This window comes from Nelumbo nucifera, chromosome 4 (genome assembly GCF_055504915.1).
Source record: "Nelumbo nucifera cultivar China Antique chromosome 4, China Antique-T2T, whole genome shotgun sequence".
In the NCBI taxonomy this organism is placed as follows: domain Eukaryota; kingdom Viridiplantae; phylum Streptophyta; class Magnoliopsida; order Proteales; family Nelumbonaceae; genus Nelumbo; species Nelumbo nucifera.
Window position 1 is genome coordinate 37675866 of NC_142652.1, and position 22201 is coordinate 37698066.

General features: G+C 40.6%; 1 protein-coding gene across 2 annotated transcripts in view; it reads right to left on the reverse strand.

The window, feature by feature from the left end:
- The window catches only part of LOC104607291 (protein POLLEN DEFECTIVE IN GUIDANCE 1), a 37260-nt gene that overhangs the window by 8626 nt on the left and 6433 nt on the right, over window positions 1-22201 (reverse strand). For both annotated transcript variants that reach the window (XR_016085601.1, XM_010272909.3), the window contains exons 2-6: window positions 15879-16030; window positions 11996-12099; window positions 635-723; window positions 308-381; window positions 38-188 (exon numbers count right to left, since the gene is read on the reverse strand). Coding sequence is in view for 1 of the 2 variants with exons in the window: in XM_010272909.3 (XP_010271211.2) it covers window positions 38-188; window positions 308-381; window positions 635-723; window positions 11996-12099; window positions 15879-16030 (570 nt within the window). In the remaining variant the exon portion in view is untranslated. The remainder of the gene's footprint in view (window positions 1-37; window positions 189-307; window positions 382-634; window positions 724-11995; window positions 12100-15878; window positions 16031-22201) is intronic.

Genomic DNA, 22201 nt, shown 5'->3' on the forward strand with positions numbered 1-22201 from the left:
TCTAAAACATAAAAGCATAAACCACAAAAAAGGATATTAGATGCAACAATAGCTAATGCTTGATCAGAAATATATCTCCGCAGCCAAAATCTCATATTTTCTGGTGAAGAATTTGCAAGCCCCTCTGAAGAACTGAACAGAGTTTGCAACACATCCCCGCCAAAATTTTGGCATAGTTTATCAAATATCTGTCACAGTTTGAAGGATCAGTTAAAATAGATTTTGAATCCAAGCATTATAACGTTCAATTTCAATAAGCAAGCAGTGTGCATCAAAATTGACATAATCACTTGATCTGCTGGCTGACCTCTAATACATTGTACACCACATAGAGCTTGATTGTTCCTTGACCACGGATCATGTGATATATTAGGCTGATATCTGATAGAAGAAAATAAATATTGTAAAGAAAGTCTTCTTGTTCAAGTTACTCAATATAGAAACTCTCATGCTTCAAAGTTCCAGGCCAATGACCAACTGAATCATCATCATCATCATCATCCAAGCCTTATCCCAACTATATCAGGTCAGCTCAATGACTAACTGAACAAAGAACAAAATTGTAGGATGTTTTTTTATCAAGGAACATTGGAGGGATATTATTAATGTGATCCAGAAGTTCCATTTACTCCACCTGTTTCTTGAAGAAGAATGACTCCAAGGGCCAACACAATTAAACACCCAAAATCAGATAGCTCTGCTGCATGTGGTCTCTTGAACTGCCTGTCACAAGCATTGTTAGGTTATCTTATAAATCATGTGGGTCTCCATGACTAAAATGAGTATTACACCTATGGAAAGGTATAACTAGAGAAGCACAACATGTAGCATTTACTACACATAGCCAGCTAGCATCTAAGCTTCATTTTAACTTTCAGCTACCCATCCAAATTAATTTTATGATGAGCTTCTTAAGACAAACACAAACATACTTAAGCTGTCTATAGATAATTTGATGAAAATCAAATTGAATTCTATGTTGATCCAAATCATGTGGAATTTAAGTACCTATTCACGCCATAGTTTGCGAATCCAAAGAAAGTATCTTCATTTCTCAATGCAAGTATGTCCTTGACCTCCTTGCTAAGACTGACAGAATTGGTGTTAAACCAGCCTCCACACCTATAGATTTGAATCATAACTCTCGGCTATTGATGGTGAGTTATTGTATGATAGGGGAGTATTTCAAAGACTACTAGGGAAGTTGTTGTATCTTTGTATGACCCGGCTGGATATTTCCTATTCAGTGAGTGTCATTAGTTAGTTGATGCATTCTCCTAGAGACACGCATATGGCAGGTGTTGAGAGGATTTTGTGTTACTTGAAAGGCACTCCAGGGAAGGGCATTCTTTTTGTTAAGCATGGACACATGAAACTGGAGGCATACACTGATGCAGAGTAGGTTGGATGTATTGATGATAGGAGGTATACCTCGGGATACTGCACTTTGGTGGCAGGTAACATTGTTTCGTGGAGTAAGAAACAGTCTGTAGTGGCCAGATCCTCAGCTGAGGCAAAATACAGGGCCATGAACTGTGGAGTTTCAAAACTATTGTGGCTTAGATCCCTTTTGGAGAATTGGGTATGGATTGTGAGAAGCCAATGATGTTATACTGTGACAACCAAACAACTATTAACATTGCACATAATCCTATCTAGCATGATAAAAACAAAGCACATAGAGGTTGACAAACATTTTATTCAGAAGAGAGTTGCTTCAGGGGAAGTTTGCTTGCCATTTACTACCTCTGAAAAGTTAAGAATAGTTGGCTGATGTCTTGACAAAGGGTGTTCCATAAGGGAAACTAATACATTACAGAAGCAAGCTGGGAATGATTGGCTTGAGGGGGAGTGTAGAGAAATTGGGTTGGATGGGCCGTAGTGCTTTAGTTAGTTTCTTTTTATCTTATATGTTACGTTAGTGTTAATGGGCCTTGTCCATGTGGGCCTGTTAACATTCTTTTGTTCTTTTTAAGTAATGTTTAATAGTCGGCCGCCCCATTAAGGGCAAGATTGTAATTAATCCATAATTATTGGTTTTAATAAAACAGAATAGGAGAATAGAGAGAGATCTGATCAAACTCTCTTCTTCTTCTCCCTTCTTCATTCTTTTCTTCTTTTTTTCTTCCTCTTCCACTATTTTTCCTCTCTTCTGTATTTCTGTTTATTTTTTCTAGGTTTCTATTCTGATTGTACAGGACTGAATCACATCTCCACCTTTCCTCCCTTCCCTCTTTAGACAATGCTCTAAGAGCCTCTTTTTTGTCCAACTCTTCAATCCGCAAAGTTAACTTCTCCTTGGTTTCCTCTACCCTTCCAAACCCTTCCTAAAGATTCTTTGTTCCAAGCTTTAATTCTCTCCTTTAGTCTCTTTAGCTTTCTAGAAAAACTAACTAATTTCTCACTTCCTAAGGAATTTGGGCTCTCCCCATCAATCCTTCAATCTTTCCTTGAAAGAGGGATCTTCAAGCCACATATTTTCAAATTTGAAGGGTGACAGACCTCCTCCAAAACATTCTTTCTCTAGACTAATGGGACAATGATCCAAAGTCACTCTAGGTAAGGCTTTGGATGCTAGGGTACCCCACATTTCCTTCCAATTATTAGAGAAGAGGAATATATCCAACTTTGTATAAGTAGGGACTTGAAGTTACTGCTGTTAGCAGAACTTTTAGGTTAAAAAATAACCCAGAAATCAAAAAGAGAAGAAAAAAGAAGAAGAGGAGAGGAATGGGGGCAGAATGTTATATTATTGCCACCCTAAGCAGTATATGTGTTTAACATAACATGAAGTAAAAGGACAGAAATGCCCTACTACCTACAACAGTACAAGAAAGCAAGCAGAAAGCAAAAATAAGCAACAAGATAACTGAATTTATGGGAGCACAAGTAAACATATCAGGTCTGGTCCACAGTATCACTACACTCCCCCTCAAGTTGGAAATAGATGTTGATCATTCCCAACTTGCACAAATCTGATTCCAATTTGACTTTGGTGACTGGTTTGGTGAAGAAATCAGCAAGCTGCATATCAAAGGCAACATCGGGCAAGCAAACATCTTGAGAAGCAACTTTCTCTTGGATGAAGTGACGGTCAACCTCAATATGTTTAGTTTTGTCATGCTAGATTGGGTTGTTAGCAATATTAATGGCAGCTTGATTATCACAATACAACCTCAATGGTTTCAAATACTCAATCCCTAGTTCCTCAAGAAGGGATCTCAGCCATAACACTTCAGCCACACCTTGAGCCATGGACCTATACTCTGCCTTGGCACTTGAACGAGTAACAACATTTTGTTTTTTGCTATGCCATGACACTAAGTTACCTCCAACAAAAGCACAATACCCTAAAGTTGATCTTCTATCATCAACACATCCGGCCCAATCAGCATCAATATACACCTCAATTTTCATATGACCAAATTGTCAAGGTGACACCTAGGCGGGTGCTTAGGCGACAAGGTGCCCTTTGAGGCTCGCCTCGCCTAATTGCCAAGCACTGATTTACTCTACTATAAAATACTTTTTTGTTCATTCTTTTTTGAGATCATAATTATAAAATAGACATTATTAAACTAAAATACTCATTTTTTTAGTTTATATTCTAACTTCATTTTATTATTTTCTTATTTATTAGGGTTTAATCAACATAAACATTGCTAAATGTTGTATTGAACCCTCAAAGACTTCAAAACCCAAACCAATAAGTAAGGAAGAACTTAAAATTTTATTTAATCAGCAAATTTTCTTCTTCCATATATTCTTCTTCTACTATTACTATTACTACTACCAATACTTTTTCTTTTCTTCTTTTCCTATAACAAAATAAGGGTTCAGCCCCTATATTTTTTGAGTTTTATTTTCCTTCTTCTTTTTCTTTTCATAAATATGTTGATTTTCTATACTTTATTATGAACTTTATAATTTTCTTTTGAAAATTATGAATAATTAAGGAAATATTGTTATGGTACCTAGGGAACTACCCTAGGATCTATGTCTCTAACATAAAAAAAATCCATTGCCTAGGCAACTAGGTGACAAGGCGCCCCCCTTGCCTTGGCGCCTTGAAAACTATGCATATGACCATTGTTCTTTAAGAGTATGCTACGACCTGGACATCTCTTCAAGTAAGCAAGGATTCTTTCCACAGCCAATAGATGAGTGGTTCTAGGAGAATGCATGTATTGGCTGACAACACTAACAGCATAAGAGATGTCAGGACTCAGGACGGGTAAGACATAGATAAAGGAGCTTTCCTACCAATCGTTGGTACATGTCTTTGTCTTCAAGACTTATCTTATGATTCAATTCAATGGGTGTGTCTACTAGTTTAACTCCTAGTTTCCCAGTATCCCCAAGGAGATCAAGGACATACTTCCTCTGTGAAATGAAGATACCATGTCTAGAGTGAGCCACTTCAATTCCCAAGAAATATTGCATGTCACCAAGGTCTTTCACTTCAAATTCCTTATTAAGCAATTGTTTGAGAGAATCAATCTCATCAATATCACAACCAGTCACAACAATGTCGTCAATATACATTGCAAGAAGTGTAGAGAAGTGCAATTTCTCTTAATGAAGAGAGTGATCGGAGTGGACCTGTACATAACCAAAACTTTTAAGAACCAATCTAAATCAGTCAAACCAGGCTCTTGGAGATTGTTTTAAACCATATAGGGCCTTTTGTAATTTGCAAACTTTCTACCCTATAGCTTCATCATAAAAACCAGGAGGTAACTCCATATACACCTCCTCCTGCAAATCACCATTAAGGAAAGCATTCTTGACATTCAGTTGAAACAGAGGCCATGAAAAATTTACTACAAGGGATAATAGAATTCTAATGGTATCCATCTTGGAAAAAGGTGCAAAGGTTTATAGGTAATCAATGCCATAAGTCTAAGTATACCCCTCTACAACCAACTGGGTTTTATACCTTTCAACTGAACCATTTGCATTATGCTTCACAGTGAACACCCATTTGCACCCAACTGGTTTCTTCCCTTCTAGTTTGGCAATTAGCTCCCAAGTCTTATTCTTAATGAGAGCATCCATCTCTTCCTCCATTGCATTTTTCCACTCAGGTACTACAAGAGCTTCTTGGATAGACCTATGAATAGATACAGCAGACATAGATGCCAGGTAGGACCTATAGGATGGTGAAAGGTGATCATAGGTGATAAACTGAGATATGCAATGGGTGGTGGATGAAGTGCACCGACGCTTCCCTTTGCGGATTGCAATGGGAAGATCAAGATCTAGAGGGGATAAGGAATCAGAAGGTGAGAGTGATGTATCAACAAGCAAGGAGGGGAAGTACCTAAATCTGAAACTACAGAAATGAGAGGAACTGGCCTAGACTGAATATGAGCACCAAAATCAACTTGCCTCCACCTCTTGTGGAAAACCCTCAACCAAGGTTCAAAATATCGATATGCCCGATACATTGGTAAGAGTGTATCGGGCGAATCAATACCATTTTTTTACTTTTTTTTTATTTTTTTTCAAAACTGGTTCAGGGGGTGGTTTAGGGCTCCTCCACCCCCTGAACCGATCGAACCCCCGATACACCCACTATAGGGGCATATCGGAGAGGTCCCGGAACGATACTTATCGGTCGATACGTATCGATACTTTGAACCTTGCCCTCAACTCCTTACACCTCTGACAAGTACTCTCACTACACAACTCTCCTTCAAGAATAGGAATAGGCAAAGGAACTTCAAGACTAGGAACATCCCTCTCACTATTCTCCCCCTGAAAAGAAACACCTAGGTAATAAGGTACATCCTCAAAAAAACTAACATCCATGGACACAAACTGTGAGCCAGAACAAGGATCATAACAGCAATATCCCTTTTAATTATGTGCATAACCAAGGAATATACATATAGCAGCCTTAGAATCAAACTTAGAACAATGAGGTCCCAAAATTTGAACAAAATAAGTGCACCCAAAAACTTTAAAAGGGATGGTACACAAATCTTTCTCATGATGTAATTATGAAAAAGGAGCTTTCATATCCAAAACACGAGAAAGGACTCAGTTGATGAGATACACAGTGGTATGAATAGCACCCCCCCAAAAACGAAAGGGAACATTAGAATTCAGCATAATGCTTCTTGCAACTTCTAGGATATGCCTATTTTTTCTCTCAGCCACCCCATTTTGCTAAGGTGTATGAGGACAAGTACTCCGGTGAACAACCCCATACTCAAGAAAATATGAATTCAGGTGTTTAGTGAAGTACTATTTGGCATTACCAAATCTGAAAATTTTAATTCTAACTTCAAATTGAGTGAGGACCATTTGATGAAAAGCATAAGTTAAAGTGGGAACCTCATCTCGAGAACGCATAAGATAAACCCATTAGAAACGGGAGTAATCATCAACAACTAGTAAGAAATACTTATACCCCCCATAGTAGGAATATGATTTGCCCCCTACACATCAATATGCACAATTTCAAAAGGAACATTGCTTCTTTTATTACTCAAAAAATAGGGTGATCTATACAATATTTTGCAAGATCACAACTCTCACACTTCAAAATAGACATTTGAGCTGACTTAAATAAAGCAAGAAACAAGCTTTTCAAAGACCCAATAGACAAATGACCCAAACGATTATGCCAAAGCATAATATGACTCACAAACTAAGACACAAAAGACTTTGCAACTCTTTTATCACTTCCAGGTGGATGCTTGAGCAAGTAGATTCCATTTATCTCATGGCCAATCCCAATCACCTTCCTTATCACTAGATCTTGGAAAATACAATGGTTAGGAAAGACAGTTACTGAGCAATTCTAGCTTCATGTAAGACTACTGACTGAAAGTAAATTAGGACAAGGTAATGGCATCAGAAACTTTGATGTTTCCCTTGCCAGGAATAGGAACAAGGGAGCCATCAGCTATAGATACTTTATCTCTGCTTGAAGACAAATTATATGAAGTGAATAATGAAGACAAGCTGGTCATATGATCTGATGCACCAGAGTCTACAATCCAAGTAGAGTTAGTGTTACCTAGAGTTGAGGCATGAAAAGCAGTGGCTCTTGTACCTGAGTGGGCAAAAGCTGATGTAGAGGAAGGACGAGCAGTGGTGGCAGAGGTAGGCTAAGATGATCCTGTAAGTCCAGCTTCATTCTCCAACTGTGTCAAAGCTGCCCTGGCTGCAGCTAAGATCTCCAAAGAAGTAGATTAAGGTCTAGGAAGGGAACAACCATCTTATGTAATAGTTGCATTTGCATTTCCCTTCTTATTCCTAAGTCTTTCTAATATAAGATTAGGGTGAAACTTCAAACAAGTGTCTCTTGTGTGCCTAGGTTTCTTGTAATAATCACAAAATACCCCTCTTTCCTTCATTCTTCATCTCTTTTTCCCTACCACCACCATGCTTCTGTCTTGCAGCTGCTAATGCTACCTCCATTTGAGAATGTTGTAGCATAACCTTCCCCCTACTCTCTTCACTATGCACTAGGGAGTAGGCTTGGGACAAGGTAACACTTTCCCTAGTGAGAAGTTGTCTAACAATGTCAAAATCAGAATTCAGACCCACAAGAAACTCAAAGACTCTATTTCTCTCAACCAATTTACTATAAGTTTCTGCATCCTTATTGCTCTCCCACTCAATTGTTTCAAGGTGATCTATCTCATGCCATAAGTATTTCAGTGTAAAGAAATAAACCAATACAGGTTTCTCCCCCTGCTTTAGATTGTTCACTTCAATTTTCAACTCATAAACCCTAGCCACATCAAGTGGTTGTGAGTAAATCTCTTTCATATTATCTCAAATATCCTTGGTTGTCTTTGCCCAAAGGTAATTTCTATTAATATGGGGCTACATCGAATTGCACAACCATGTCATCACAAGATAATTTTCTTGAACCCACTTTACATAAGAAGTGTCTCCCTTGGCTGGTTTCATAGTGTCTCCAGCCACATAGCCTAGCTTTCCCCTTCCTCCCATGGCCATCAGGGCAGATTGAGCCCACTCCAAGTAGTTTGAACCATCTAACCTAATTGTGGTAATCTAAAAAGGGTTGTTATCAGTCATACTAACAGCCCCTCCAGCACCTTCTCCAGCAGATTTCTCTTCACTCCCAAAGAACTCCATGCTGGACTCAACACAAAGAAGAAAAAGAACACAATCGACTCCCCTTTTGAATACAAAAAGAACCCCCAAAACTGAGAATAGGGACAAAATCCAGTAGATTTATTGTTTTTTAAAAGAAACCCTAGAAACAATCTTGGAGAAAGTTGAAAAAGAGCAGCCGCTCCTCACAGAGATTCCAAGAACCCTACCTCCTGTTACAAAACTTCAGGAAAGCTGAAAACTACCCAGAAATTTCTGGGCAGCACCTTTAATCTGAGATTTAAGCCCTAAATCTCATACAAACTAAGTTTCTATGATTCTTCCCGACTGCTGGGCAATCTCCAAGAATAGAACTGTCTTGGGCAAGCTTCGAACTCCACCAATCTCCAAGAATTAGGCCACGAAGAGAGCTAAATCTCCAGCCCTGATAAAATCTCATGAAGTCGGCTGGGAAGAGCTCACATGAGATTCATGAGCAGAGCTAAACCTGCTCTGATACCAACTTGAAGTTACTGCTGTTAGCAGAACTTTTAGGTTGAAAAATAACCCAGGAATCAAACAGAGAATAAGAAAGAAGAAATGCCCTGCTACCTATAACAATACAAGAAAGCAAGCAGAAAGCAAAAACAAGCAACAAGAAAACTGAATTTATGGGACCACAAGTAAACATATCAGGTCTGGTCCACTGTATCACTACATAGGGGGGACTGAAAATTTGACCATGTAAACATGGAGGAGGTGAAGGTGGTGTCAAAGGAGGGGATGAAGTAGAAAAACATGGATATAGAAAAACTTGTTGAAGGGAAGTATAAGTTGGAAAATTGTTGGGATTGTTCTTCATGGGAAGCGAGGCTTTTGTTAGAAGGGCTTTCGAGGAGTTGGAAAAAAGGAGGAAGTAAGTTTTCAAAATCTGATGGGAGAAATTTGGAATGGGGAAGGAGGGGAGGAAGAATAAATTGTTGATGAGGAATAAATTTTCATGATGGTGTTTAGGATCTTCTGATGTTTCCAATCGTTCTTATTAAGGTGTTCGTGTGGCTGTTTTTTTTTTTTTTTGTGTGTGTGTGTGTGTGTGTTTTGTTCTATTTGGTAGTGTGGGTGAGTTGGTATTGATGTGTGGTGCCACCCTAGCTCTGTTGGAGGATGAATCTTGCTTTCCTTGTTCTCTTTTTAACTTATTCTTTTCCTTTTACTTACCAAAAAAAATTGACCATGTAAAGTCTACTTGCAATAAGGGAAGCTCTTTCAACTTGAGGGTGTCCACTAAAGCATTAAGTTTCTCATACTAGTAGTGATCCCTTGGTTAGGATTATTTGGCTCCCTTGAAAATCTGATCACATTGAAATCTCCCACTAAGCACCATGGACCTTCCCAATAGACACTATTAGGACCATAAACATTCATCAAGGCGCACTCTTTTCCATCTAAGGCTCTTTTAAATTTCAAAGGGAATGAGAATTGACCAATCAATTCCTCCAAGCACTCCAATTCCCCATTCTTCCAAATAGTGAGAATCCCCCCAAAAGCCCCCCAAGAGGGTCTGTAGGACCAACTGAGACCCCTAATTCCCCAAATGTTCCTCATCAATTTTCTGTCTATTGCTAATAACTTGGTCTCTTGAATCATCACCAAGTCTGGTTTCTCCTTCCTAAAAACATTTCTGGTCAACCTTCTCTTTTTCACACTTCATAAACCTCTTACATTCCATCTTATCAACTTCATTACAACAAATTGGAAACCCCTGGATTGAAAACACCACTTCACTCCCCTTTTCTTCTTCCCATCCTTGTGCTTGAAGACTTCATCTTTCTTTCCAATGTTTTCTACTTCAGCTGTTCCCAATCTGAGGAAGAAGTCTTTCATAGTTCTAGCAACCTCTTGCCAGCCTTGGCTTCTTCTCCCTCATAGTTGTCAAGGCGTCACCTAGGCAACTAGACACCCTTGGTTGTGCGCCTCACCCTAACGCCTTGACTTTTAGCAACTAGGCGCCCACCTAGGCAACAAAAATGACAAGGTGGATGCCTTTTATAATATCATATATATATATATATATATCAATTTTACTTTGTTTTAATGTTTTACTATTGAAATTTAAAAGATCAAAGGGTTTTGAGGAGAGAGAAAGAAAGAAAGAAAGAGGAAATAAAGAATAGAATTATAAAGAGGTTTTTTTTTTCTATTCTCTCTCTCTTATTAAACAAAACAGAAACTCCATCCTTGTTTTTTCTATTTTACTTTCCACCTTGAATATTTATCATATAAAGTTAATAACCTTTTTTAGCTGCTAATTGATATGAAATTTCTCTTTTAAATACTTATTATAGTAGTATTATTTTTGAAAATAATGAAATTAATATATGTAAATATTTTTATCTTTTAGATGTGATGATTTGCCACATTTTTAGAGGAAATTTAATGTTCTTACTAAAGAGAATTGCTATTTTTTCAATTAATACATATGCTGAAAGGTTATAAAACTAGGGAACTATCCAAGAGTTAGTTTTTCTATTATTAAATTTTTATCGCCTAGGCGACTAGGCATCCTAGTATCGCCCACAATCGCCTAGACGCCTTGAAAACTATGTTCTCCCTGCAGGAAAACATACCACTTGCTTTCTACCCTTGGCGAAAATCTCTAAGAATGCCATGAAGGACCCTCTGTTGTTTCTCTTGCATTCTACCACATATCTTTTTCCTGTCTCTGTATATAACTCTTTCCAGCTCCCTTGCTTCCCTTTGCCACCAGCTTCCAATACAAAGTCTCCAAACCATTGGTTGCCTCTAACCCTACCAACAAAACTGTAGCCATTCTAGCTTCCCTGATCTTTAAGCTAATCTGTCCTCCAATCCTCATTTCCTCAAACAAGAAATTTTTTGCCTCCACCTTTAAGACTCTCTTCCATCGTATAGCCTCCACAAGGTCCTCCATCGTCTGGTTAAGAAAAGGGAACAAGCCTCTCAGTACTGAAAAGAGAGGGATAAAATGAGAATAAAATCTACAACGGAGGTTTTTCCTTCAAATGGTCGAAGAAGGGATTTTCTGTGAGGCTTTGGACAACAGGGTTGAGTCTCACTTTTGACAGGGTAGGCAACCTAAAAACATTGATATTAGAATTCCGTCATCCGAGGAAGAAGCAACCAATGGCTTTGATTTCAGTCAAAATCACAAGATCCGCTAACATCTTGGCCAGATCCTTAGTATTTTTTTAAGTCTTTGATGATAGATTTTGCAGTTCATAGGGAGCCATTGTCGTATCTTTCTGAGGGGTTAAATTGAGAATGGAAGAAAGCCATCTGCCTATTTCCTTTGATTGAGAATAAGGTTATAGATACTTATACATCCTGAAAGGTAGTGATGCTTTTCAACCTGATATATTTATTCTATTCATATCATTTAATAATAACTTATGAAGTCCCCTAATATAAGAAGCTGTATTTTTTCCCCTTTTTTGTTGTTGAAGCAGATAAAGAACAAGATTCAGCACTATGTTGCAGGCAAAGAATAAAAATAAAAATAAATAAAAAACTCAATTAAAAATTCTTAAGAACACATCAGATCTCCACAAAGCCAGCCATGTTGACACTTCACAGTGCATCACTTTTCTATGGTATATTCTGAAATTAAAATATCATTGATATACTGGAAAATCAGATAGCCTTCTACCAATTGTTTAATTGCAAAGATCTAACAGAAAATGCCTGATTTCTTTCAGTTATTCTAGAGCCAAATAAATAGACATGCATGAGCATCTACAAGTCAAAGATTAACTACTACCTTTAAAAAGCATATTCAAATAAGTGAATTTGAAGATAAATCATAAATCTTAGCACCTTTACATTTTTATTAACTAATATATCAATGAAGTCAACTTATACAAAGGTTCAGACAACACACCTTGTATTCAGAAGCCTCCTAAAGGTCATAAGTACCCTTGCTGGCATGATAGTCAGCAATGACAGAAATGAATCCAAGCAGACCAAGAAGCCAACATTAATAAGCTGCAAAAATTGAGCTAATATCTGAAACTCCATGACAAAGAAATAACACAAAAATAAGACAGAAACTACAAGTTTTTATTTACCAAACCAGATAAATCATTTTTTTTATAGGAAACGGTAACTTTCATTAGATAAAACCATAAGAAACAACTATCACCTTCCAAAGTAAAAGGTGACCCCTGAATAACAAAAATCTTACAACATTGCACAAAACAAAAACTTCCGATTCACCCCCTGTTTTGCTAGGTAGTCAGCTAAAGCATTTGCTGACCTCCTAGACCAATACACTTTTGCATCCAGCTCCCTTGTGAGGCTCAATAATTCCCTTACCTGTTGTCTAAGGGGCCACGTTCCCAAACTGTTTGATTGCAGCCATCCTACTACTAATTTTGAATCCCCCTCCACTTCCAACTGTTGGAAACCCAATTGCTTGGCCCATCTGAGCCCCTGGAGGAGCGCCAAAACTTCAGCTCTAAGCAAGTCCCCCACACCTATTGGGCCAGAATACAGAGCTAGGATTTTTCCTTCCGCATCTCTAAACACACCCCCTATTCCAGAAGGTCCGGGATTCCCAATAGAGCTGCCATCAAAGTTCAGTTTTACATGACACTGCAAAGGAGGGGACCAAACTGCTTGTATGGTAGGTGATGAAGTAGAAGATCTTGCTAAAATATTCCAGCCTCTAATCAAATCATCTATAGAGACATCCTTGAACAAGTCAAGAGTTTTCAGCCAATGTACTGCCTTGATGGTGATTCCTTCAATAACTTCAGGAGCTGATTTTTCTTTCCCTTGGAAAATCCTATTGTTTCTCTCTTCCCATACTGCCCACAAGATAGCTGCCCTCGTTGTTCTCCACATCACCCTTCCTTTCTTCTTTGGTTGTCGGAAAAAGCTAGGGTCAAATAAATCCGCTACACTTGTGGGAGGATTCCACCTACAATCAAAGAGAGAGGAAAACCAATCCCAAGTAAGAGCACTAAAAGGACAAGAAATTAATAGGTGACTCACCGCCTCACCATTCCTCAAACAAAGGCTACAAACATGAGGTGACAAGCACCAATTCGGTCTCTTTCTTTGAAGCACCTCCAAGATATTGATTTTTTGGAGAATCACTTCCCAACAAAAAGCCCTTACTTTTGGGGGGACCGAAGTGCTCCAAACTTCTTTAACAGGAAAAGAGGAAACCGGGTTAGAAGGAAGGACCAAAGCATTGAAAAATGAAGAACAAGAAAAACTACCTGTAGAAGTTTCTGCCCAAACTCTACTGTCCGGAGAGGAGTGGTCTAGAAAAACTGAACTTAGAAGAGAAAAAATACCAATTGCTGACTCCACTTCTGAGTCCCTCAAACTTCTCCTTAGTCCTAGATCCCAAGAATCCCCAGAAGTACGAAAAGAAGAGATAAATTGAGATTTTTTCAAAGAAAGGGAATAAAGGTTCGGGAATCTATCCTTAAGAGGAGATTCCCCAATCCACAAGTCCTCCCAAAAAAGAATTTTATTACCCGCACAAGCATCATACCTGATAAAAGGATAGAAGAAAGGCAAGATACCAACAATATCTTTCCACGGGGAAAAACGCGAAGCCCTTGGGTCAAATCCAGCGTCCCATCAATTTGTTGCCATTCCATGAATACTTCTTACCACCTTATGCCATAGACTCTCTTGCTCCTTACGAAACCTCCATAACCATTTGCCTAACAAAGCTGCATTTCTTATTCTAATATTTCCAATCCCTAAACCCCCTTTGTCTTTCTTTCTAGACACCACTTCCCATTTTACCCTATGATCCTTTTTGGTATCTCCAGGCTCAAACAGAAAATCTCTCATTATTTTTTCAATCTGGTTTGCAATCTTAACAGGCAATTTGAAGGTAGACAAAAAGTACACTAGCAAATTTGCTAGTGTTGACTTAATTAGAGGATTCTACTCCCAAAGAAATGTAGTTCCTTTTCCAACCTGCTAGTCTTTTTGAGAATCTTTCCAAGACTAGGTACCAAAAGCTAACAGACCTCGGATTTCCTCCCAAAGGTAAGCCTAAATACTTAAGGGGCCATTGACTTACCTCACAACCTAGAGATCTAGCCAACCATGCCACCTGACCTTCTTGCCTATTAATTCCAGCTACACAGCTTTTATTCCAATTTACTCTCAAGTTGGAGACCTTTTCAAAATTCTCTACCAAGACCTTTAAATTTTCCAACTCCTCTAGATCTCCTTCACAAAAGAGAATCAAGTCATCAGCAAATTGAAGGTGGGTTACAACTATTTCCTCCCTCCCTACTCTCCACCCTCTAATCAAATTTATAGCATCGGCTCCAGTAATCTGGACACTCAACACATCAACTATCAAGGTGAAAAGGAAAGGAGAAAGAGGGTCCCCTTCTCTTAATCCTCTCTTTGTTGAGAAGAAATCCTTGGCTACCCCATTTACTAGAATAGAGTAGTGACATGAAGAGATACAGCCCTTAACCCACATGCACCACCTCTCTCCAAATCCCTTGTTGCTCAATACTTCCAGTAAAATGTCCCAGTCCACCAAATCATAGGCCTTCTCCAAATCCAGTTTGCAAATCAGACCCTTTTCTCCTTGTCTTTTTCTGTAATCCACACATTCATTGGCAATAAGGATCTGATCAATAATTTGTCTTCCTGACACAAATGCCCCTTGGTTCAGAGAAATCAAAGAAGGTAGTACCTTTTTTATTCTTTCTGCCAAGACCTTTGATATTACCTTATACATACTCCCAATTAGGCTTATGGGCCTAAAATCCTTTGGGTGGTTTGCATTTATCTTTTTAGGAATCAAAGCTATGAAAGTAGCATTGGCACCCAAATTTATCTTACCTCTCTCAAAGAATTCCAAGAAGACCTCCATTAAATCACCACCTATAATATCTCAAACCAAATAAATCATTTGATCTATCATTCATTGAAATAAAACAAGCAACAACCCAGTTGGGTACTAATTAAACCTGGCTAGGGGGCAAAAGGCCCCTTCAGGTCCATATCAAACATACCCCTCCCAATATCCCAGATAGTCAAAACCAACATAGGGTAATAGCCCTTTTATTGAAAATACCCTTTTCAAGTCATTCAATTTAGATAATGGAAATGGAATTATTAACATCAATCTAAATTAACTAAACCGCAATAATTAATTATAAAAATCAAACTAAATTAGGTGTCTGCATAAGCACCTTCTGGTACCAAAAAGGACTTCAGAGACAATCCATGTTCAGGGCTTATTTGTAACTATTGGGATGGTTTATTTTCTTGGGTTTGTTGTTTCTTTTCACAACTTCTTGTTGTATCTCTCCTTTCTATTTTAATGAATCAATTTTTGGGTTGCTGATAAAAAAAAAAAAAAAGTAAGATTGGAAGCAAGAAAAAACTGTCAGCACCTCCAAATTACTCCAGAAAATCTGGACATAAGAAAAATGCAACAGAAACACACAATTGATGCACATTTGTGAGCAGATAATTTAGGTAATAAGCCTTAGCTAACTGCAAGAACATTTCCCAGTTTAATCAAACAAAAATAAGGCACAAATTCCATTCTCAATGTAAATAAAATAAACAACATTTGCATCACTTGAGCAGAAGGGAGCTTAACTTCTATATAATCAATACACTAATACCCTTTTTTACCAATAATAACTGTTAAATAGGAATATAAGTGTAAATACAAGTGAAAAAGGGAGGTAGCTAGCACAGAAACAACTTAAAAGCAATCAACCAAATTTTCTATAAAAAACCATAAGAGGAGCAAAGTTTACCAGTTCACATCTCCATGGCAAACGGAAGATAGTATCATAGACTCTTTCTCGCTCTTTTTCATTTCCAATGGTTGTTGTGCTATGCAAAGAATTTCCAAAATACAATTCTCCAATAAAAAATTTAACTGGTGATTTCTCCACAGCAAAGAGAACTGCCAAATGACCATATAAATATATCTCATAAATCACTGTAAGATAAGGCACTGTATTAAAGCTTCCACAATGTAATAACTAACAAAACTAAAGATGGTGTACATTTTTACTGAAAATATAGCATCAACTGATAAAACTAAAGGCGGGTTGAACGCAAAGCTAGAATAATAAAGAAATGCCTTAAAATCAAAGGTTTCAAGATAAGTCGGACAAAGACAGAATACATGTCTTGCAATTTTAGTAAAACTTATTAGTAAAAATGGTGGTGCAATTAGGTTGATGATCATGAAAACAACCCAAATTAACTACTTTTGATGCCTTGGATCATTCATAATAAGACAGACGTTAAAGAAGTTTTTTTTTTTTTTTGAGAAAGGACATTAAAGAAGACTTTGTCCAAAGAATCAGAGTAAGGTGGTTAAAGTCGAAAGTGGTATGCTATATGACCCACATATACCAATGAGACTAAAGGAAAGTTTTATAGTAAGTTATAAGGCAAGCCTTGCTATAATTTATAAAATATTGAACAATCAAGAAACAACAAATTCAAAAAATGAGTCTAACTGAAATGAGGAGGTTGAGATGGATAAGTGGCAAGAGTAGAAAAGACAAAAATCAGAAATGAGAATAGTATAGAAAAGTTGCTCCAATTAATGGCATGATATGGTTAAAGTCAACTTAGATGGATTTTTATGGTCTAATCCTGTGCATAGATTACAAAGGACTACATATAAAAAAAAAAAAAAAAGATTACCAAGGACTGCACAAGGAGCAATTTGGTGCAGGTAGAAGGCTCTAAAAAATCAAATCAAAGACCAAAAAAATATGTTTTAAAGTGGAAAGCATAGTTTTCAAGGCACCAAGGCGAGGCTAGGCAACAAGGGGGCGCCTTGTTGCCTAGTCGCCTAGGCAATGGAATTTTTCAAGTAAAAATATGTATCCTAAGGTAGTTCCCTAGGTTCCATAATCATATTTCCTTAATAATTATCCATAATTTTCATGAGAAAAGTATAAACTTCATGTTTAAATATAGAAAATCAACATATTCCAACATATTCATGAGAAAAAAAATAAGAAAGAAAAGAAATTTCAAAAAATATAAGGGCTGAACCCCTATTTCTGTTATAGGAAAAGAAGAAAAGAAAAGGTGGAAGAAGAAAATTGGTATATAGTATAGACACACAAAATTAGTTAAGAAAAAGAAGTAAATGTGTTGGTTAGACAACATTTTAAGTTCTTCCTTACTTATTGGTTCAGGTTTTGAAGTCTTTCAGGGTTCAATACAACATTTAGCAATGTTTGTGTTGATTTAACCCTAACAAATAAGAAAATAATAAATAGAAATTAGTATATAAACACACAAAATGAATATTTTAGTTTAAAAATAACTATTTTAAAATTATAACCTCAAAAAATTAAGAATATAAAAGTTTTGTCTAACACACTATAGAAAACTGCTTGGTGATTAAGCGAGGCGAGCCTCCAAGGGCGCCTTGTCGCCTTGACAACTATGATGGAAAGAAATAATCCAATGTGCAAGACTTATTAAAGCTCTGGGCAAGGATACATGGTTCTGAATCAACTCCATATGGTTATTTAACATTGGCTACCTTGGTGTGGACTATTCATTCCACTGAAACAACAATTGAAAAACAAGCAAGCACGAAATTTGCTTATTGGAATCGCATCACTTTTTCACCAAACTAGTGTTATAAATCAACTGAAGGAAAACCATTAAAAGGCCATTAACCAATGCCTGCCGGTCCCCATTATCCAGGGTCTTGGGAGGAGTGGACTGGAGGACTTAATCTACAGCATTTCAGCATTAAGTGGTCATGCTCAGACTTTAAGTTGCATTCTCATGCTTATCAGTCCAAGATTTTACCATTAAACAAGCAACGGGCCCTAACTGAAAGACAATCACTGGCTAGCTAGTAACTATAGTTGCAGAACCTTGATCAACATTACTAGACACCAACTAAAAGCAACATGAACAGGATGAAATGCTGAGAATGGCAAGGAAGCAACACAAAATCCTTAGTTGTATTTCAGCGTGGCACAGAACAAGGCACCAGTATACAAACATTATTGAGATAACAGTATGTATACCAGGATGAAATATTAAAAGCGTCCACATGATCAGTGCAATTGAATACTGAATGGGAATAAGGAGGTAATGGAAGTTCGCCATCTCTATTTTCTTCTTTAATTTTTTTTGATAAATAATAGAATTTTATTAATTAGTAAAGATCAATAAGGAAGTACACAGAAATTGCTTCCCTCAAAGAGGTGCAAGTTGTTGCCTCAAAACAACCCAAAAAAGCTGACTCCTATTTGCCGGTCTTCTTTCCCATTGACAATTTACAGTTGTATTTGTGGTTAGTCATTTAAATCTCCTCAAGGCTTCTGATGGAGGGAGATTTGGCCCGACCCCTTGGTCGCACGACACGTGGAAGTAACCAGGTGTGACTTGGCAGGAGCGTCAGCTCAGCACAGCAACAACCGTGTCCCAAGAAGACCCGAGCTCACCAAGGGGAAGCCCGATGTCAAGAGAACTCGCTAAGGATGAAGCCCGAACTGACAAGCGTATCCCAGGAAGGACCCGAACTCCCCAAAGAGAAGCCCCGAGCTCCCCCAAAAGGAACCCACACTTCCCAGGAGGAAGAGCCCGAGCTTTCCCTTAGAGACCCCGAACCTTGCAAGGAGCATCGCAAAGGGCAAAAGCCCGAGCTGACCCACCTCGGGTCAGTTCAGGCCACACTTTTATCCGAACTCAAGACCACCTCGCGCCCCACTCCGGCACTTCGGCTCCAGGTCGCGTGACTGAATGAACCGTACCTGACACCAAAGAAGTCCGTACCCGGAGGCGGCGCGCCTGACTGATTAAGGGTCTGACACATGACAGTCGCACTCCAACAGCCACCTGCTACCGCCATCTCAGACGTTGCAGAGACGGCCCTGACAGGGAAGACAATGGCGGTTATGTTTGCCCCCGCAGAGGTGATGACACCCGATCTGGCAAAGATATGGGAGTGAGTGTACCAGAGTGGTTATAAAAGGCCTTCCCCCAAAGAATGAGGTATGTGATTTTTGTGCTTTCTGGTCTTGAAATCCATTGTTTTCCTTGCCTCCTCAAGAGTATTAACTTGAGCTTCGGAGTGTTCCTACCGGGTTCCTCCCCGGAAATCTCCAGTTTCCTCCTTGTTTCAGGCATCTTCGGCTTTGTCAAAGGCAAGGTGACCGGCAGCTAGGACTGACCGGATCGCGCATCATCATTTGGCGCCGTCTGTGGGAAGACTTCAAAAGGCCTCCCCTAACCTTTAACTCTCTCTCTCAAAGAAACCTTTAGTATCCATGGCTTCCTCCAGCAGCAACAAGCACAACGCCGACTTGAGTGTTGTAGGGGAACACCCTCAACCCGCCACTGTCTGCATCGGACAGTTCACCGTCCCCCTCTCAGCGGACGGAATCCCTAGCCTCAATGCACCGAGCACGGTGGCACCTGTGAATGTTCCCCTTCCCCTCCCTATTGAGACAACCTTCGCCGAACCGACCGTTGTCCCCTTGGCGACCAGCTAGAATCAGCTTGATGACTTGATGTAATGCATGCGGGCCATGCAAGCCCAAATGCAGCAGTTCCAACAACATCAGCTCCATCAGCATCAAGTACTACACCACATTTCTCTGTATCACTACCAACAGCAGTTCCCCCAACTGCCTCTGAACCAACCGTAGCTCCCACCTCGACACCCTGCTATCAAGCCAGTCAAGCCCTCTCCTCAGGGCGGGCGCCTTCACTGAGGGGAAGCTCCCCAGCCTCAAAACCCCTCCAGAAGCCAGGCCACGTCCCCAAGCAGGAGAGAAAGACTAACTACCCCTGCCTCGCAACTCACCGGCGAATTAGGAACCTCCCAGTCAATCAAGTCAGCACCTCGACACTCTAAGTTCGCGCCCCCGCTCGCAGAAAACCAATTCGGCGTCCTGGCCGCGGACTACCACCAATAGTCCGGGCCCATTGAGCTCGGCAACATCGAGGCAAGCAGCGCCAATACCAGGCCTTCCAAGCAGCAGCGGAGGCGCCGGCGAAGTCGTCGTACTACCACCCGCATCCTACCCGAGCTCCGAGGTAAACAAGAAGCAAGCTCGGACGAGGTAAAAGTTGCCCCTATTCTTTCAGTCCCTTCCCCCCTGTCATCAAAACTCCACGCGGTTCCCATGCCCAAAAATTTCAAACTCCCCCCTCTAGACAAGTATGATAGGTCCTTTGACCCCAATGACCATGTCGATGCTTTCCAGTCCCAAATGCACCTGGCAAGGGCCAGCAAGTCCTGCATGTGTGTGGCCTTCACTACCACCTTCAGGGGAGTGGCCCGCACCTGGTACAGGAACCTGGCCCCCGGGTCGATAAGGAGCTGGACCCAGTTTGTGCAAGTCTTCACCACGCACTTTGTTACTAGCAAGCGGTGCCCCCGAACCGAGGAGAGCCTCCTCGGGATAGTCCAGAGGGAAGGAGAGTCCATTCGGGGCTATGTCAAGCGATTCAATGATGCGTGCTTGCAGATATCGCGCCTAGACCCCGCAGTACAGCTCGCGGCAGCCAAGAGGGGTGTGACACACAAGGAGTTCAAGTGGCACATGGTGGTCAACTAGCCCGCTACCATAGCTGAATTCCTCAAGCTCGCGGACAAATTCATAAGGACAGAGGAGGAGATCAACCAGAGGACTGAAAGCGGGATCAAAAAGAGGAAGAGGGAAGGCGAACCCTCCAACCCAGAGGACAGGAGAAAGAAAGACTTAGCTCGGGGGACGAGAAGTGGGCCATCGAACTCAGTGAGTACGACCTCCAGTACAAGCCACGAACCGCTATCAAAGCTCAAGCCTTGGCGGATTTTGTTGCAGAATGCACGTTCAGCTCCGAGGTCCTTAGCTCGGTTGAGCACGAGGCTCCCAGTTCAGGTGAGCTCGGTGCTCCCAGGCCGTTTGAGTCCGAGCCCCGTGAGGTCGCACCCAGTTCGGTATCTCTCCTGGTCAGGCCAAGCGCGAACTGGGATGAAGAGCCCTGGATCCTTCACGTTGATGGCTCCTCAAATCAGCAGGGCAGCGGAGCTAGTGTAGTTCTTCACGGTTCAAGTGGCACGAAACTGGAGTACACGCTACACTTCGAGTTCGCGGCATCCAACAATGGGGCGGAATACGAGGCGTTGATAGCCGGGCTAGCCCTGGCGCAAGAGGTAAAGGCAAAACACATAGTTATCTGCAGCGATTCCCAGCTTGTGGTCAACCAAGTCACAGGCGAATACGAAGCCCGCGAGCCAACTATGGTCGCCTACTTGGCAAAGGTAAAAGAGGCTCTGCTTAGCTTCCAGTCACACTTCATCAAGCAAATCCCGAGGTCCGAGAACGCTGAGGCCAATGCCCTGTCCCGGTTAGCCAACACCAGTGACAACACCATGAGAACTGTGTACATAGAGGACTTACCTCGGCCTAGCATTCTCGGGGGGGCAGAGGAGGTCGCTCCTGTCGCCCAAGCAGAGCCGAGCTGGATCGATCCACTCACGAGTTTCCTGCTACATGGAACCCTCCCCGCAGACCGCAACGCCGCCAGGAGGGTAGAGCGCCAGGCAGCCAAATACGTCATAATAGACGGACGGCTGTACCGGAGATCCTACACGCTCCCCTACCTGCGCTGCTTTCGGCCTCCCGAAGCCGAGCTCGTACTCCATGACATTCATGAAGGCCTGTGTGGCGGACACCTGGGGGGTAGGGCCCTCACTCAAAAAGCACTGCGACAAGGGTACTACTGGCCAACAATGAAAGCAGACGCCGTTGGGCTGGTCAGGAAATGCGAAAAATGCCAGAAGCACGCCAATAGTCACCACCAGCCTGCCGACGACCTCAAGTATCTCACCAGCCCATGGCCCTTCGCGCAATGGGGCATCGACCTACTTGGGCCATTCCCGCCAGCAACAGGTGGGAGGAAATTCCTAGTAGTGGCAGTAGATTACTTCACAAAGTGGGTAGAAGCCGAACCTCTCGCAACAATCACAGCTCGAAACGTCCAGAACTTCTTTTGGAAGAACATAGTGTGCCGCTTCGGGTTACCTCGGGTACTGATTTCCGACAATGGCAAGCAGTTCGAGGATATCAAATTCCAGGAATGGTGCCAAGAT